Raw genomic sequence first — 18,991 nt, forward strand, 5'->3', positions numbered from 1 at the left:
CATGTGTTGTGTGTTTAAGAAAGTATATAGTTCTCCACGTCAAAATTTGACACAGCCCTGAAATGCCCCTGTAGCACATCCCTTTCAAAGCTGATAACCCTTGTCCATAAAGCCATAATTATGAGCTAACTTTTTAAATTAATGAAAAGGGTCGGACATCCGACAGGATGTGTTGCCACGAGCTACCAAGAGTACAACTTCTTGTATCCAGAGTGCATAGTAATAAGCACAACATTAAGGACTGTATTTACGAGAACAAGCATTAAAATCCGTGAGAGTGACTATAATTTTCAAACACAGAAGAAAAGCAGGTGTTACGAAGCCACAATTGTGAGGACTATATACACACAATAAAATGTCCATCAAAAAGGTCAAAGTTGCTTTTCAAACAGTTTAAATTTGCTGAATTAATGTGAGCCCAGAAACTTGAATACATATGAAAACACAACTGTTGGGTGACATTGTGCAGACACACAGAATGAGCAGAGCCACTGAATACTAAGCAGCAAAGTGATTCTACACACTCACGAATCTAACACGCACAAAGAACATGGACAGACAAGACCAATAATACCAAACTGTATAACAGCAGAACCATCATGATGTGGTTCTTCAGTTTCTCCCAGCATACCTGTTGAGCTAACAGTCCAAAAGACACAATATTCTGGCAATTGGACATGTCACCATCATCAGGTGCACTGATGAACTGAGCTGCTGAGAGCATGTGACCAACTTATATCCCTTTCTAATGCAAGCCTATCCCTCCGTAGTCGTGCCCGAAGGCACGCATTGCTAGTCGGGGAGAGAGACATCGGTGTCTGTGGTGGCGTTGATGTGGTTTCTCTGTCAGCTCTGGTTGCCAAATCATTGTGTTTTCTGAGCATCATCTTAAAAATTAGACCCAGTACTGATTCCCAAGCCTTGAAGAGTTTATAACTGCAATCCCAATTTAGTAGAATACCTATGGGGTGAATTTTGATGGCTTCTTTAACAGCACTGTCCCAATATTTGGAAGTCTGCACTAAAATTCTGGTATGTTCGTATTCCATAGCATAATTTTCTGACGAACAGCACTATGCGACCACCAACCTGTTGGGAATACATTAGTTGAGTGTGCCACTGGTTTTCTTGGTACTGACCTTCAATTGTTTAGCCAATACATGTCTTGCTGCTGTGACATGGAATCTGATACACCCCAGCCCACAGCAAACCAAGGTCACATTGTATGCCATCCAATAAAGCCTGTGGTTTATTGTGCAGGCAAAAAGACAGTTTTTTATGCAGTGCTTTTTCAGTATGCGATCGAGTTTTCCCTACAGTGCGCACAATTACAGAATGAAGTCTGTGCCTACCTCTTCCTCCATGATTTCATCTGACTCCACTGATTGTACTGTAGTGGCCATTTGGATGATGTCAAGGCCTCTTCCTAGAAATGTTCTATATACAAATTCACAACTACTGGCATGGGTGGGCTGCCCATTGCAACTCCCTCCATTTGCTCATAGTATTCTCTATTAAACAGAAAATGTTGAGGTCAGAATATGCCTGAAAATGAGTTCTGGTGACTCACTTAGAGAAAACCTGGTGAATAATGAAACAATGTTAACGCTCCCTATGAAATCCGGGGTACTTCACCTTGAAGTTGTTGAGGCATTTTACAAAATGCTTATAATTGTGGATGTGATGTCGGCAGTTACCCACATAAAGACTTAGTATATCTGGCAGGAATTTTGCCAGCAAATATGTACAAGCTTTGATGTTGCTGCCCCTTTGGGGTGTAACAGCACCTCATCTTCATGGACCTTGGGAATTTCGTTAAGTCTTGATGGTACAGGTCCTTGTGGTAACAATATCTTTATGGCCCCCACTGACAATACTGATTCCTTGAGAAGCACTATGGTCTTGTTCTCCACCTTCTTGGTGGGGTCAGTGATGATCTTCCTGTATGAGTAATCATTTAGCAGGTTCTGCATCTTCTCAGGGTAGTCCTTGTGGGAGAAAACAAGAGTAGCATTGCCTTTGTCCGCAGGTAAGATAAAAATCTCTGGACACTCTCTCAAGTTCTGAAGGCCCCCTCTCTTTGCTGGTAATTTTTGATTTCATAGTCTAGTTCTTGTCACAGCACGAGCTTCATGGACACACTTCTTCTGTTCAATTGCACTGGCGACTTCTGCTTAGGAGTGGAGGCAAAAGTAAGTCTCCTCTCCAGAACCAAAATCACATCACCATTCAGCTGCGTGTTAGTCAGATTGATGACAGTCTTGCATGGGACCTCCAGTGATGGTTTGTCAATGAGACATGAAAATTTTGATGTTTGATGTCCTGTAGCCTTCTTATGGGGGGAATCAGTTGTCACCCAGGTAATACCATCAATCAAGTCACATGTCCAAGAGTTAAAATGATTGGCCACATGTAAATGTCATTTAAAAAGTTCCTTGGAGTTGCACTCAACTGCAGCACGTGAAGTGTACCCTCTCATGTACAAAGGCAAAGTCAGCCCACTTCTTGACACTCCTGGCTGTTGCAGAATCGATGTGATACAAGACCTTAGCAAAGTTCGGCACAACTTGCTCAGCATGACATCTCTTCAGAAATGTGAGAGCACTCAGCAAACGGCATCTTCAGTTATGCAGCTCTTCGAATTTCTATATGTTGCGATATATATATCTCCTCCCTGTAAATATATGTGATGTGATTCTTCAGTTTCTTCTAGAGTTTTTGTCAAAGGGTCCATTGATTGGCAGTACACCTATTGACCATTGGACCAACAAATACACTGGGAGAAGATAGAGAATCACTTCACATACCTTTATGGGGAGAAGATGTGCCACAGTACAAGCTGCACCACCGAAGATGTCTGTCCCCACTCCCAAGTTCATACCAGTCACAGACATTGTCAGTGCAGTTGAACAGGCTGCTGTGCAACTACCACCTGAAGCAGCAGAAAAAGTGTGCCCATGAAGCTCGTTGTGCTGTGACAAGAACTAAGATCATGAAGTCAAACATTACCAGCAAAGAGACGGAGGCCTTCAGAACCTGAGAGAGTGCCCAGAGATTTTTATCTTATCTGCTGACAAAGACAATGCTGCTGTTGCTCTCTCTCACAAGGATTACACAGAGAAGATGCAGAGCCTGCTAAATGATGACTCCTACAGGAAGACCAACACTGGCCCCACTTAGAAGATGGAGAACAAGACCATGGCAGTTCTCAATACACTGGAGTTACCAGTGGGGGTCATCAAGATATTGTCACCACAGGGGCTTGTACTGCCAAGACTTTATGGACTTCCCAAGATCCACAAAGATGAGGTGCTGTTACATCCCATTGGGGTCAATAACATCACAGTTCATACATACCTGATGGCAAAATACCCGACAGACACACCAAGTCCTTGTATGGGTAACTGCCCACATCACATCCGCAACTCTTGTGGATTTTGTGAAATTCCTCAACAACTTCAAAGTGAAGCACCCAAATATCATGGTGAGCTTTGACGTCATTTCGTTATTCACCAGGGTGCCTTTGATTGAGTCAACAGACCTCATTGGGTACAAATTTGACAAGAAGAACACTGACCTTTACAAGCAGTCCTAACCTTCTGGTATTTTCTTTGTAATGGAGAAGACTATGAGCAAATGGAGGGAGTTGCAACGCGCAGCCCTCTCTTACCAGTGGTGGCGAATTTGTACATAGAGCACTTCAAGGAAGAGGCCCCAGCATCATGAGGAAGAGGCCCCAACATCATGGAAACACACTGTTTTTCAGTTGTTCGGATGACACGTTTGTTATCTGGCCCCATGGAAGTGATAAACTTCCAGACTTCCTTGTACATCTGAACTCCAGACATCTCAACATCAATTATGATATGGAGACCGCAGAAGAGTTAATACCTTGACATCATGATGGCACCCTGAGCCATGGTGTGTACCAGAAGAAAACACATACTAACCTGTTTTTGCACATAGATAACTGCTGCCACTCTATGCAGAGGAATGGGGTACTAAAAACACCAGTACACAGGGTACATATCGTCTTAGACTCAGAGTATCTGCCCCAGGAACTGGAACACCTGAAGACCTAAGCCGAGGACACCTGCAGCACACTGTTAGAGAAGCCATCAAAATTTGTACTGTGGGTAATCTAGTCAGTTGGGACTGTGGCTATAATCTCTGCAAGGTATGGGAAAAAGTAATGGGTCTAATTAAGAAGACACTCAGCAAACACAATGGCAACCAGTGTGAACACAGCAACCACATCAATGCCACTAGAGACACTGATGTCAGCATCTCCGCAATTGCGACACATGCCCTCAGGTGCAGACCATGGAAAGTCGTGTTGGGAGAGGATATAAGTCAGCCACGTGCCCTCAGAAGCTCAGTTCATCAGCGCACTTGATGATGGCGACATGTCTGATCTCAGAAATATTGTATCCATTGGACACTATGGTATTTATCAGGGCGGATGACCCGCAATGAAGCGGACTAAGTCATCTCTTGCTGGTGACTGTATGGCACCAGCAGTCTCTAAGAAGGGCGAGATCGAACACAATGTGGACGGGTATGACCCTAAATCGTTTCCCTTCCTCGCTACACCATGGGAGGAACATAAGGCTACAGAACGGAGAGAGCCATATTCGCCTCGGTTTTTAGTCTGCAGCACAACTTATGGGGACTCCTTCCTACCTACGAAGCCTCAGTTTTTCAATGAACACCTCGAGGATACGTTTGGAGAAGTGACAGCGCTGTCCAAGATGCGAAACGGCCCAGTCTTGATTCAGACAGCATCCCCAGCCCAATCCCGAGTGTTACTCGCCTGTGACAAGCTGGGTGATATTCCTGTTTCTACCACTCCCCATAAAAGCCTCAACGTGGTCCAGGCGATCATTTTCCATCGCGATCTCCTCTTGCAGTCTGACGACGAGCTCCGTGCTCATTTAGAAGAATAAATGGGTATTAAGAAGTACATTATTTATTTATTTGTCTGTGTGTTGAATTTCCAGATATAACATACGAGGGCAGTTCAATAAGTAATGCAACACATTTTTTTTCTGAAACAGGGGTTGTTTTATTCAGCATTGAAATACACCAGGTTATTCCCCAATCTTTTAGCTACACAACACTATTTTTCAACGTAATCTCCATTCAATGCTACGGCCTTACGCCACCTTGAAATGAGGGCCTGTATGCCTGCACGGTACCATTCCACTGTTCGGTGTCGGAGCCAACGTCGTACTGCATCAATAACTTCTTCATCATCCGCGTAGTGCCTCCCACGGATTGCGTCCTTCATTGGGCCAAACATGTGGAAATCCGGCGGTGCGAGATCGGGGCTGTAGGGTGCATGAGGAAGAACAGTCCACTGAAGTTTTGTGAGCTCCTCTCGGGTGCGAAGACTTGTGTGAGGTCTTGCGTTGTCATGAAGAAGGAGAAGTTCGTTCAGATTTTTCTGCCTAAGAACATGCTGAAGTCGTTTCTTCAATTTCTGAAGAGTAGCACAATACACTTCACAGTTGATCGTTTGACCATGGGGAAGGACATCGAACAGAATAACCCCTTCAGTGTCCCAGAAGACTGTAACCATGACTTTACCGGCTGAGGGTATGGCTTTAAACTTTTTCTTGGTAGGGGAGTGGGTGTGGCGCCACTCCATTGATTGCCGTTTTGTTTCAGATTCGAAGTCATGAACCCATGTTTCATCGCCTGTAACAATCTTTGACAAGAAATTGCCACCCTCAGCCACATGACGAGCAAGCAATTCCGCACAGATGGTTCTCCTTTGCTCTTTATGGTGTTCGGTTAGACAACGAGGGACCCAGCGGGAACAAACCTTTGAATATCCCAACTGGTGAACAATTGTGACAGCACTACCAACAGAGATGTCAAGTTGAGCACTGAGTTGTTTGATGGTGATCTGTCGATCATCTCGAACGAGTGTGTTCGCACGCTCCGCCATTGCAGGAGTCACAGCTGTGCACGGCCGGCCCGCACGCGGGAGATCAGTCTTGCTTGACCTTGCGGCGATGATGACACACGCTTTGCCCAACGACTCACCGTGCTTTTGTCCACTGCCAGATCACCGTAGACATTCTGCAAACGCCTATGAATATCTGAGATGCCCTGGTTTTCCGCCAAAAGAAACTCGATCACTGCCCATTGTTTGCAACGCACATCCGTTACAGACGCCATTTTAACAGCTCCGTACAGCGCTGTCACCTGTCGGAAGTCAATGAAACTATACGAGACGAAGCGGGAATGTTTGAAAATATTCCACAAGAAATTTCCGGTTTTTTCAATCAAAATTGGCCGAGAAAAAAAATGTGTTGCATTACTTATTGAACTGCCCTCGTACATTCTTTTTCTTTCTCTGTTTCTCTCTTACTTCTGATAATGGGCAGTGTAGGCTGGTAACAGTTAATGTTTTGAAGCATTCTGTGGTTTTGCCACCTGAAAAAGTGTTAATAACAGGATGTGGCGGAATTTCAATAAAGGTATTCTTTGAAATTGCTACTGGTTACAAGTTAATTCAGGACAAGAGGAATATTCGATATAAGACATAGGCAATGATCAATGACATGTTAATGGCAGCTGTGACATCAGCTTTTTGTGTGTCCATTCACAGTTTTGTTGTTAGTTGGTTAAGCCAATGAAGATGAAAGGTAAAAAACCTGGTTATGGTGACAGACTGATCTGTAGCTTAGGTCATTTGAAAAAAATCACCACTAATATCACACTATCATCACGTTGTTGTTTATGGTGTTTGTCGCGTATATTCCACATCACTGGTCAAAGCCTATGCCTAATCAAATGTCCCTCTTTTTCCGTTAATTTTGTATACTGTTTCAAGTTACATTGGCCCCTGAGTATCCCACTGAAACTGTTTGGGAAAGGAATGGGTGATCAGAATGAACCACATGTCCGTGCACAGTTAGTTAGCGCGTGTGTGTGTGTGTGTGTGTGTGTGTGTGTGTGTGTGTGTGTGTGTGTGTAAAGCCTTTACCACAATAAGCCGATAGTGCGCTTTAGTAAGTATCTTTTTCTCAAGCATGCATAAAACAATATGCTGAAGTCTCATATAAAAGAGTTGTGTGTGTTCCACTGGAAACATCCTCGTTCCCTGGGTGAACTGTTGGGCAATGTCAATTTCCACAAATCTCCTCAAATTAATTGCTCACCATTCACTTGATGACGCAGTTGCTTCCACGTCTGCAGTATCAGATTTTTTTGTCAAAAACGAGGGAGTCTTATCATCCTTATCTGGAGGTAGCTTGGTATCTACACTCTCCTTGCTGTCGCAAATAGGGTTGTTATCTCCTGTTACAGCCTTCAATAAAAAAGAAAAGCAAAAATTTTATGTACATTACACAATGAATACACACGTAAAATCTGCAGAATTTCGAAAAAGTCCATAAATACTTAACAGAATAACCCAAATGCCCAATATTAAAAAATCCCCATATGCTTTATTAGTTGACGTCAAGATTAACATTAATTCTGCTTGCACAATAACATTATATCTGCTGATACACATAAAAATTACCTTTATTAATAAACATAAATAAAAATACCTTTATCAATAAATTTTATGTATGTTCTGTACACATTTCAATACTTTATTCTTCCCCTCATTTTCCCCCTAATGCCAACAAATTTTGCTACAATTTTTCTAGTTCTATTATTTGCAATAACTGTAGTAACCCATACATACTACATTCACACTGCAACTAACATGGATCACGCAGTTTTTGTAGGACACTGTTTGGCAGCTCCAGGCCCCCCACCAGAGGTCATCGATTGTGGTCCAGCACCTCAATCGCCTATGGCAGAGCGCCAGTGGCCCCCAGTGGGCAAATTCTCTTTATATTGCCATGTACTGGCTCCAGCCTGCAGCCTGTACTCATCACTAGTCGCAGTGTTCTGCCTTCCAATGACTATGATGCAGGTTGGCAAGCCTCTGACACATGTCTCTGCTTCCACTTTGTCCCATTTCAGGTTTGGCAAGCTTCTGACTGACGGTTCTGCCTATTTTTTGTCCCATATCAGGTACAGGACACAGACAATGGTAATGCTTTTTTTTTTTCCTCATGGCTTCCTTCTCACTTGTTCTCCTTGTTGTTAGTTGGCCCCCTTTCAAGGATCCAGCCTTCCTTCCTTCCTTCGTTGTGGAGTTTAGCCCTCTTTTGAGGACCAACTTCACTCTCCCTTGCTGTCATGTGTAGTTTGTCGTCTGTCAACACTTGTCCACCCTTCAAGTGCTGCCCACATCACATTTATCTTAGTGCCGCAATCCTGCCAGCTCCATACTCAGGTATGTGATCATTTCCTTTGCACCCAACAAAGACATTCGTCAGTGCACTCTTCAATGTGTGGATCCATCCTCAAACACTGTTTTCCGCTCTCTGCTAGGCGAAGAAGAAGTTGCTGCAGTTCACACCAGGAACCTCATCACAATGGACAACTCCATCGGCAACTACAACAAGGGCACCATGCAGTACTTTCTTCTGGCCCCTCTTGTTTTGTGCAACATGAAAGAGCTGCATCTTGACATCACAGCAGCTGTGTTGCAGCTCAGCTCTCAAATGTATGCATAGCTGGGTTGTCAACTGTTGGTTTCCATCAAATGTCATCTAGTAAGCTGCAATAAACAGAATATTTCTGTTCATCAATTTGCTCTATATATTGTTGTGCAATGGCTCCAGCTTCCAGTCTTAACTTGTCACTAGCCTGCACTCGTCACTAAACTGTATTGTTCTACATATGTTTACGTTATCACAACACGACGTAATAAATAGTTGTCGGTTTCTCACAAATGCGTCTTTTATTGTGTTCAGAATTAGAACAATAATACATACTTATGCACAAAACATCTTTCCCATGTGACTTAACACTTAGTGTCTTAAACACTGTAACCCTTCTAAAACTGTTACTGGTAACTACAGAAGTGCCCATTCTTCTCAGTTTTTATATGCATTAAATCATTTATTTTATTTATCATGTCATGAGAACAAATAACCAATTGGAAATACAGGCATGCTTCTCCTTCTGAAATATGTCTACTCAAATTTCATGCCAGTCAGATAAGAGTGGCACTAGTAGCACCATTATGAGGATGATTTTGCTTTGAATACATGCTGTAATGGTCATAAGCATTAGTTACTTTTGAGATTGGATGGGGCGAGCTGATGTCTATCAAGAATACCTTTATGATGATGAAGGTGCTGTTCTCAGCACCTCGCCAAGTTTGAACGAGGTCGCGTAATAGGGCTAAGAGAAGCTGAATGTTCCTTTTGCGATACTGCAGAAAGACTTGGTAGGAATGTAGCCACCGTACATGACAGCTGGCAGCAGTGGTCACTAGAATGTACGGTTGCAAGAAGGCCGGGCCATGTAACGCTACCAAGAGAAACGACCATCATGTTTGGCATGGGCTCTGGCACATCATACTGCATCTGCAGCAGCAATTTGAGCAGCAGTTGGCACCACAGTGACACAACTAACTGTTATAAATCTGTTACTTTGAGGACAGCTCTGAGCCATATGCCCTGTAACATGCAAACCACTGCCCCAAGCCACTGCCATTTTCAACTTCAGTGGTGTCAAGCAAGATCTCATTCGAGGGCAGAGTGGAGGTCTTTTGTGTTTTCTGTTGAAAGCTGGTTCTGCCTTGGTGCCAGTGGTGGCCATGTATTGGTTAGGAGGTGACCACTTGAGGGCCTGTAACCAACTTGTCTGCATGCTAAACACACTGGACCTACACCTGGAGGTTTGTCTAGGGTCCAATTTCATATGACAGCAGGAGCACACTTGTAGTTATCCCCCGACTGCAATTTTGTACATCAGTCTGGTTACTTGATCTAGTGCACTGTCATTCATGAGCTGCACTCTAGAGTGTTTTCCAACAGGATAACACTTGTCGATGTACCGCAGTTGTAACCCGACCTGCTCTACAGTGTGTCGACATGTTGCCTGCTTGATCACCAAATCTGTCTCCAATAGAGCAAATATGGGATATCATCAGACAACAACTCTAGCATCATCCACAAACAGCATTAACTGCCCCTGTATGGCCTGACCAAGTGCAACAGGCATGGAACTCCATCCCACTAACTGACATCCAGCACCTGTACAACACGATGCATGCATGTTTGTATGCCCAAATTCATCATTCTGGAGGTTACACTGGTTAATAATGTACCAGCATTTCAAATTTGCAATGACTTATCCCACGCTTACATTAACCCATGATCTTGCGATGTTTATCACTTAAATATGTTATCTAGATAAATGTATTCCCAAAATTTCATTGTTGTTGTTGTTATGGTCTTCAGTCCTGAGACTGGTTTGATGCAGCTCTCCATGCTACTCTATCCTGTGCAAGCTTTTTCATCTCCCAGTACCTACTGCAACCTACATCCTTCTGAATCTGCTTAGTGTATTCATCTCTTGGTCTCCCTCTACGATTTTTACCCTCCACGCTGCCCTCCAATACTAAATTGGTGATCCCTTGATGCCTCAGAACATGTCCTACTAACCGATCCCTTCTTCTGGTCAAGTTGTGCCACAAACTTCTCTTCTCCCCAATCCTATTCAATACTTCCTCATTAGTTATGTGATCTACCCATCTAATCTTCAGCATTCTTCTGTAGCACCACATTTTGAAAGCTTCTATTCTCTTCTTGTCCAAACTATTTATCGTCCATGTTTCACTTCCATACATGGCTACACTCCATACGAATACTTTCAGAAATGACTTCCTGACACTTAAATCAATACTGGATGTTACAAAATTTCTCTTCTTCAGAAACGCTTTCCTTGCCATTGCCAGCCTACATTTTATATCCTCTCTACTTCGACCATCATCAGTTATTTTGCTCCCCAAATAGCAAAACTCCTTTACTACTTTAAGTGTCTCATTTCCTAATCTAATTCCCTCAGCATCACCCGACTTAATTAGACTACATTCCATTATCCTTGTTTTGCTTTTGTTGATGTTCATCTTATATCCTCCTTTCAAGACACTGTCCATTCCATTCAACTGCTCTTCCACGTCCTTTGCTGTCTCTGACAGAATTACAATGTCATCGGCGAACCTCAAAGTTTTTATTTCTTCTCCATGAATGTTAATACCTACTCCGAATTTTTCTTTTGTTTCCTTTACTGCTTGCTCAATATACAGATTGAACAACATCGGGGAGAGGCTACAACCCTGCCTTACTCCCTTCCCAACCACTGCTTCCCTTTCATGTCCCTCGACTCTTATAACTGCCATCTGGTTTCTGTACAAATTGTAAATAGCCTTTCGCTCCCTGTATTTTACCCCTGCCACCTTTAGAATTTGAAAGAGAGTATTCTAGTCAACATTGTCAAAAGCTTTCTCTAAGTCTACAAATGCTAGAAATGTAGGTTTGCCTTTCCTTAATCTTTCTTCTAAGATAAGTCGTAAGGTCAGTATTGCCTCACGTGTTCCAGTGTTTCTACGGAATCCAAACTGATCTTTCATTAATCTACATTAATTACTTTTTGGTGCTGTGATTTTTTTCCATTAGTGTATATTCTTATTTTAACCAATACTGGAAACATATAAAAGAACGACTAAAGCTCCACAAGTATACAGACACACTTACTTGCACATACTACGGATCATGTTCATGATATTCCACAATGACATGGTTCGTATGTTAACATTTTATGAGACTGTTGTTGGTATGCTTAATTGCTTACACCAGTTAGATGGGCTAGTTACATATTATCTACAGGGCTATTACAAATGATTGAAGCGATTTCATAAATTCACTGTAGCTCCATTCATTGACATATGGTCACGACACACTACAGATACGTAGAAAAACTCATAAAGTTTTGTTCAGTTGAAGCCGCACTTCAGGTTTCTGCCGCCAGAGCGCTGGAGAGCGCAGTGAGACAAAATGGCGACAGGAGCCGAAAAAGCGCATGTCGTGCTTGAAATGCACTCACATCAGTCAGTCATAACAGTGCAACGACACTTCAGGACGAAGTTCAACAAAGATCCACCAACTGCTAACTCCATTCGGCGATGGTATGCGCAGTTTAAAGTTTCTGGATGCCTTTGTAAGGGGAAATCAACGGGTCGGCCTGCAGTGAACGAAGAAACGGTTGAACGCGTGCGGGCAAGTTTCACGCGTAGCCCGCGGAAGTCGACGAATAAAGCAAGCAGGGAGCTAAACGTACCACAGCCGGCGGTTTGGAAAATCTTATGGAAAAGGCTAAAGCAGAAGCCTTACCGTTTACAATTGCTACAAGCCCTGACACCCGATGACAAAGTCAAACGCTTTGAATTTTCGGCGCGGTTGCAACAGCTCATGGAAGAGGATGCGTTCAGTGTGAAACTTGTTTTCAGTGATGAAGCAACATTTTTTCTTAATGGTGAAGTGAACAGACACAATGTGTGAATCTGGGCAGTAGAGAATCCTCATGCATTCGTGCAGCAAATTCGCAATTCACCAAAAGTTAATGTGTTTTGTGCAATCTCACGGTTTAAAGTTTACGGCCCCTTTTTCTTCTGTGAAAAAAACGTTACAGGACACGTGTATCTGGACGTGCTGGAAAATTGGCTCATGCCACAACTGGAGACCGACAGCGCCGACTTCATCTTTCAACAGGATGGTGCTCCACCGCACTTCCGTCATGATGTTCGGCATTTCTTAAACAGGAGATTGGAAAACCGATGGATCGGTTGTGGTGGAGGTCATGATCAGCAATTCATGTCATGGCCTCCACTCTCTCCCGACTTAATCCCATGCGATTTCTTTCTGTGGGGTTATGTGAAAGATTCAGTGTTTAAACCTCCTCTACCAAGAAACGTGCCAGAACTGCGAGCTCGCATCAACGATGCTTTCGAACTCATTGATGGGGACATGCTGCGCCGAGTGTGGGAGGAACTTGATTATCGGCTTGATGTCTGCCGAATCACTAAAGGGGCACATATCGAACATTTGTGAATGCCTAAAAAAACTTTTTGAGTTTTTGTATGTGTGTGCAAAGCATTGTGAAAATATCTCAAATAATAAAGTTATTGTAGAGCTGTGAAATCGCTTCAATCATTTGTAATAACCCTGTATATTACACTAATCTGTGTAATGTATACTATGTGTGTATATGGATAACTGCCCCTCAATAATATATAAAATTTCAATTTTATATGCTAGCCCACTTGTAGAAACCCCATAATAAAACTAATGAAAACCACACGCAGAGTTCACACTGGTATATTGTGTTGCGCAGTTTGTATGGCAAATAAAAGAGATAAACCACAGGAAGTCACTCAGATACAAAAGTCAGCTGAAAGGTGTGTCCAGTATCAGACACTGGCATGAAGTAATGAGTTTCCTCAGTTGGAAGATTACTCCTTATTCAAACTGACCAAGTTGCCTAACAGCAATAGGTTTCTCGTCCGCCCCCGGTCGCTGAGTGGTCAGCGCAACGAACTGTCAATCCTAAGGGCCCGGGTTCGATTCCCGGCTGGGTTGGACATTTTCTCCGCTCAGGGGCTGGGTGTTGTGTTGTCCTAATCATCATCATTTCATCCCCATCAACGCGCAAGTCACCGAAGCGGCATCAAATCGAAAGACTTGCACCAGGCGAGCGGTCTACCCGACGGGGGAGGGAGCTCGTCACACGCCACACAATAGGTTTCTCATTAGTTAAATAAGGAACATACCACCATCAAAACAAATTTAGTTTTTCTAAAATAATGAAGACATTTGTACTGTTCGATGCCTCAAACAGATTGTAGAAAAATCCAGTTTGCGATTTTTTTTTTGTTTTTTTGTTTTTTTTTTTTGTTTGTCATCAAATATTTCAAGGCAAATTTAGAAGAAAGGTCCTTCCAGTCTAAAGTTTGACTGACACACAGTTTATTTATGCAAACATCCTCCTCCAGTCCATCATTTTAAATTTTCCAAAATTACAGAGGAAAATTTTAACAGTAAATCTGATCTATAATCTAAAACTAGCATACTTCTGGTTGTTTAGATGGTTGGTTTGGGGTATAAAGGGACGAAACTACTGGTTCATCAGTCCCTGTTTCCTGATGCAAGCAAGGCTCCATGTACTAAAACACCCAAAGTACATTTGAGAGAGTAAAAGGGGGAAAAGGAATGGGGAACCACACCTAAAAAGAAAACGAATGGAATGAACAAAAAACGGGGAAACATACACCACAAGGAAAAGTACAAAAATATATTAAAACCATAGAGCAGATTGTCTGGGCTGGCAGAGCACAATAATAAAAGGGGATGAGCCAACCACACTGCAAAACATTAAAAAGGCCATCCCAAAAAGAGTAGGCGAGATGAATACATGTAGGGAAAAGGCTAAATGCCCACACTTAGTTGGTACAATAACCACCCCCCCGAATAAAACGTAAAACTAAATCTGCTGTTGAGGCATTGTCACCCAACACCGAAGGCAGGGTGCTGGGAAGGTTAAAAGTCCTCAGCAGAGGGGCTAAAACTGGGCAGTCCAGCAAGATGTCGATGACAGACATATGTGAGCCACAGTGACACTGAGGTGGGTCCTCGAAATGGAGGAGGTAACCATGTGTTAGCCACATATGGCCAATGCAGAGCTGGCAGAAAACCCCAGAGTCCCTGCACGAGGCCTACATGGAGGACTTCCACACATTCGTAGTCTCCTTAATGGCAAGCAGTTTGTTGTGTGTACTGGTGTACTGAGACTATGACATTCTGTCTCCCAAATCTGAAAAACCTTGCAGCATAATAATGATCACAGGTCAGTTACGGGGATGCTGATCTCCAGAAGCGGTTTCCATGTAGCTCGTTTGGCCAGCTTGTTGGCAAGTTCATTTCCTGCGATTCCAACGTGGCCTGGGGTCCACACAAACACCACAGAACGACTGGACCGTTCTAGGGCATAAATGGACTCTTGATTGGTCACTACCAAAGGATGGTGGGGGTAGCACTGGTTAACAGCTTGTAGGCTGCCGAAGGAGACAGTACAGAGAAGAAACGACTCGCCGGGGCATGAGCGAATGCACTCAACAAGAGCACAAGAAATGGCCGCCAGCTCTGCAGTGAAAACACTGCAGCCATCTGGCAAGGAGTGCTGTTCAATATGTCCTCCACGAACATACGCGAAGCCAATGTGACCATCAGCCATCGAGCTGTCGGTGTAAACCTCTTCATGATCCCAGTACACCTGGGCCTCCGATGTGGAAAATGAATTGCCATGGGTGGGAAAAGGAGACAGTAATTCAGATGCTCAGGAGAACCACGAATGTGTGTAATGTAACTGGTGAGCAGTTATGCAAGCCTAACCTTCAATGGAGGGACTCCGGCCTCCACCAGGAGGCTGGTGACCGGACTCGTCCTAAAGGCTCCCGTTGCCAGTTGAACGCCACAGTGGTGCACTGGGTTGAGTAAATGCAACACTGAGGGCACCGCTGAACCATAAACCACACTCCCATAGCCAAGGTGGGATTGAACAAGGGCTCTGTAGAGCTGCAGCAGCGTAGAGCGATCTGCACCCCCAGTTGGTGTTGCTCAGGCAGCGAAGGGCATTGAGGTGCTGCCAGCACTTCCGCTTCAGCTGACGAAGACGAGCAAAACCAGTCCTAACAATCGATATGTCTCCACTAGAGTGAGTTGATCGTCAGCGAGATAAAGTTCTGGTTCCAGATGAATGGTACAATGCCTACAGAAGTGCATGATACATGACTTCCAAATGAAAACTGGAAGCTCCCTGTAGGCGCCACTCAGCAACAATAGTACTCGAGGAGCAGTGTGAAATGCAGAAGTCGTCTGCATACAGAGAAGGCAAGACGGACGGCCCAACAGCTGCTTCTAGAATGTTAATGGTCACTAAAAATAGATATATACTCAATACAGAGCCCTGCAGGACCCCATTCTCCTGGATAGGGGGGGAACTATGGGAGGCACCAACTTGGAAATGGAAAATACGGAGCAATGGGAAATTTTGGATAAAAATCTAGAGCAGGCTGGAGACCCCACTCATATAATGTGACAAGGATATGATGATGTCAGGTCGTGTCTTAAGCTTTTCATAAATGAAAAAAGATGGCAACCAGGTGTTGGCATCTGGAAAAGGCTGTGCGTCATGGCAGACGCGAGGGAAACTGGATTATCAGTGGTAGAGTGACCCCGGCGGAAACCGCCCTAGCACGGAGCTAGTAGGCCACGTAACTGTGGGACCCAACACAACCGCTGACTTATCACACGTTCTAACAGCTTACAAAGAACGTTGGTGAAGCTGACGGGCCGATAGCTATGAACATCAAGTGGGTACTTGCCGGGTTTGAACACTGGAATGATGGTGCTCTCTCACCATTGCGATGGAAAGATGCCATCACACCAGATCCGGTTGAAGATGATGATGAGATGTCGCTTGTAATCAGACAAGGGATGTTTAATCATCTGACTGTGGACCCGATCTGGTCCGGGAGCTGTGTCGGGGTAATGCGAAAATACGCTGAGGAGCTCCCACTCTGTACATGGAGCATTAAAGGGTTCATAGTGATGTTCAGTGAACGAGAGGGTTTTCCTTTCCATCCACCGTATGAGGGTGTGAAATGGTGGGTGATAATTCTCTGACATGGAGGCTCAAGCAAAGTGCTCGGGAATTGTGTTTGCGTCGGTAGATAACACGCCATGGATGTTAATGCCAGTGACACCTGTAAGGGTCTGGTACCCAAAAATGATCTTCGTCCGGACATGGGAAGGTGATAAATGGCAACCAATGATTGAGACGTACCTCTCTCAACATTCCTGTTTCCATCTTTTTATAAGCTGGCAAATGCGGGCAAGGAGCCGTTTAAAAGCTATTACGTGCCCTAAGGAAGGGTGCCACTTATGTCGCTGTAGAGCTCGCTGATGCTCTTTAATGGCCTCAGCAATTTCCGGTGACCACCAAGGTACTGACTTAAACCCTAAAAAACAAGGGATCTCATTTTCCGGCACAGCAACGATCAATCTAGTGCCCACGCAGCTACCACATCGATGGTGCCCTGTGGAGGAGATTCAATGGTGGCAGCAGAGGTCAAAGCTTCCCAGTCTGTCTTGTTTAAAGCCCATCTTGGTAGACATCTGGGGGAATGGCACTGGGGGAGTGACAAGAAGATGGGAAAGTGGTCACTACCACACAAGTCATCATGGGCTCTCCAGTGGACAGATGGGAGAAGTCCTGGGCTGCAGAGGGATAAATCAATGGCCGAGTACATGCAATGAGCCACAATGAAATGTGTGGGGTCCCCAGTACTTAAGAGGCAGAGGTCGAGTTGAGACAGTAGAGTTCCGACATCTCTACCTCGGCCAGTAAGCAGGGAACCACCCCACCAGGGGTTATGGAGATTAAAATCTCCCAAAAGTAGGAAAGGTTTAGGGAGTTGATGAATCAGTGCAGCCAATGCATTCAGGGCTACTGCAACATTTGAAGGAAGATATATGTTGCAGACAGTTATTTCCTGTGTCATCCTTATCCTGAGAGCCGCAGCGTCATGAGGGGTTTGAAGGGGCACAGGTTCACTGCATACCGAGTACAGGACATACACAATCTCCACCTGACACACTATAATAGTCACTACGGTTCTTGTAATATCCCATATACTGGCAAAGGGCAGGGGTCCGCATTGCCGGGAACCAGGTTTTCTAAAGGGCAATGCAGAAAGCAGGCGTAAAGCTTAACAGTTGCTGTAGCTCAGCCAGATGGTGGAAAAAACCGCAGCAATTCCACTGGAGGATGACATTATCATGAGGCTGGAAAGGCATGAAGCTTCTTGCATGGAGGCATGTTATGCGTCAGGGTCACCTGCTGCCACCGACTGAGTATTTGTATCCATTTATCCATTCCTATTGTGGATGAGGCTCAGTGAGATGCAAGTCCTCAGGGGACGCTAAGATCTCCACCTCATCCTCAGGTGCAGAATTGGTAGGGAGTGTGGTGTTGAGGCCAACGGAGGGCCCTTTTTCTTAAAAGACTTCTTTGTTTGCTTGCCCTCTCACCTCTCTTTAAGGGCATGCTGGGAGGACTTCTCCGAAGTAGCTTCAGGCACAGAGGACCATTAGCCACTGGCGAGTGTCCCCTGTGGCATTAGTGGAGACCTTGGCAGAGAGGGTCCCAATGGACCCCTTCCACACGAGAAGAGCCAGAGGAGGCTATTGCTTCTCGGGCTGGGGGGAGTGGACCGATGTCCCCTGCATTTGGCATTTTGGCATTTGGGGGGGAGGGGGGGGTCTTGCTCCCGAAGTAGGTACTTTGGGAGCAACAGAAGGAGATTTTCCCCCTATAACCAAGGGGGCAGATGTATTCTGGAGGCCCGAAAAGTCCACTGTCTGTGGCACAGAGTGTGGTGTGACTGGTACTTGTGACAGCGATGGTACTGTAGCTGCTGCATATGTGAATGTCAACCAAACGGGGTGTAATCATTCAAATTTAAGTTTAGCCTCTTGGTAAGTCAACTGGTCCATGGTCTTGTGCTCCATGATTTTCCGTTCCTTTTGGAGTACTGTGCAGTCTGGCAAGCAGATGGAGTGCTGCTCTCCTCCACAAGTAGGAGGTGCACGTGGAGTACCTGGATGCACTGGATGCCTGCAGTCTCGACATGTGGTGCAGGAAGTACAGTGTGAAGACATGTGCCCGAATTTTCAGCACTTAAAGCACCAAAAAGGGGGAAGGACGTATGGTTTAACATTACAGCAGTAAACCGCCACCTTGACCTTTCCCAGCAATGAATCACCCTCAAAGGCCACGTTGAAGGCACCAGTAGCAACCCTGTTGTCTTTGGTTCCCCTGTAAACACGCCGGATGAAATGAACACCCTGCCATACTAGATTGGAGCGGAGCTCGTTGCCAGACTGCAAGAGGAGGTTGCGATGGAAAATAATCCCCTGGACCATGTTGAGGCTTTTGTGGGGAGTAACAGGAACAGGAATATCACCCAGCCAGTCACAAGTGAGTAACGCTTGGGATTGGGCTGGGGATG

The 18,991-nt window shown here is 44.6% G+C and overlaps 1 protein-coding gene across 1 annotated transcript in view; it reads right to left on the reverse strand.

The window, feature by feature from the left end:
* The window catches only part of LOC124721111, a 335,377-nt gene that overhangs the window by 289,314 nt on the left and 27,072 nt on the right, over positions 1–18,991 (reverse strand). Inside the window, exon 3 of the mRNA XM_047245929.1 lies at positions 7,173–7,321. Coding sequence (XP_047101885.1) covers positions 7,173–7,321 — 149 coding nt within the window. The remainder of the gene's footprint in view (positions 1–7,172; positions 7,322–18,991) is intronic.

The sequence above is a fragment of the Schistocerca piceifrons genome, chromosome X (genome assembly GCF_021461385.2).
Source record: "Schistocerca piceifrons isolate TAMUIC-IGC-003096 chromosome X, iqSchPice1.1, whole genome shotgun sequence".
NCBI classification, from domain to species: domain Eukaryota; kingdom Metazoa; phylum Arthropoda; class Insecta; order Orthoptera; family Acrididae; genus Schistocerca; species Schistocerca piceifrons.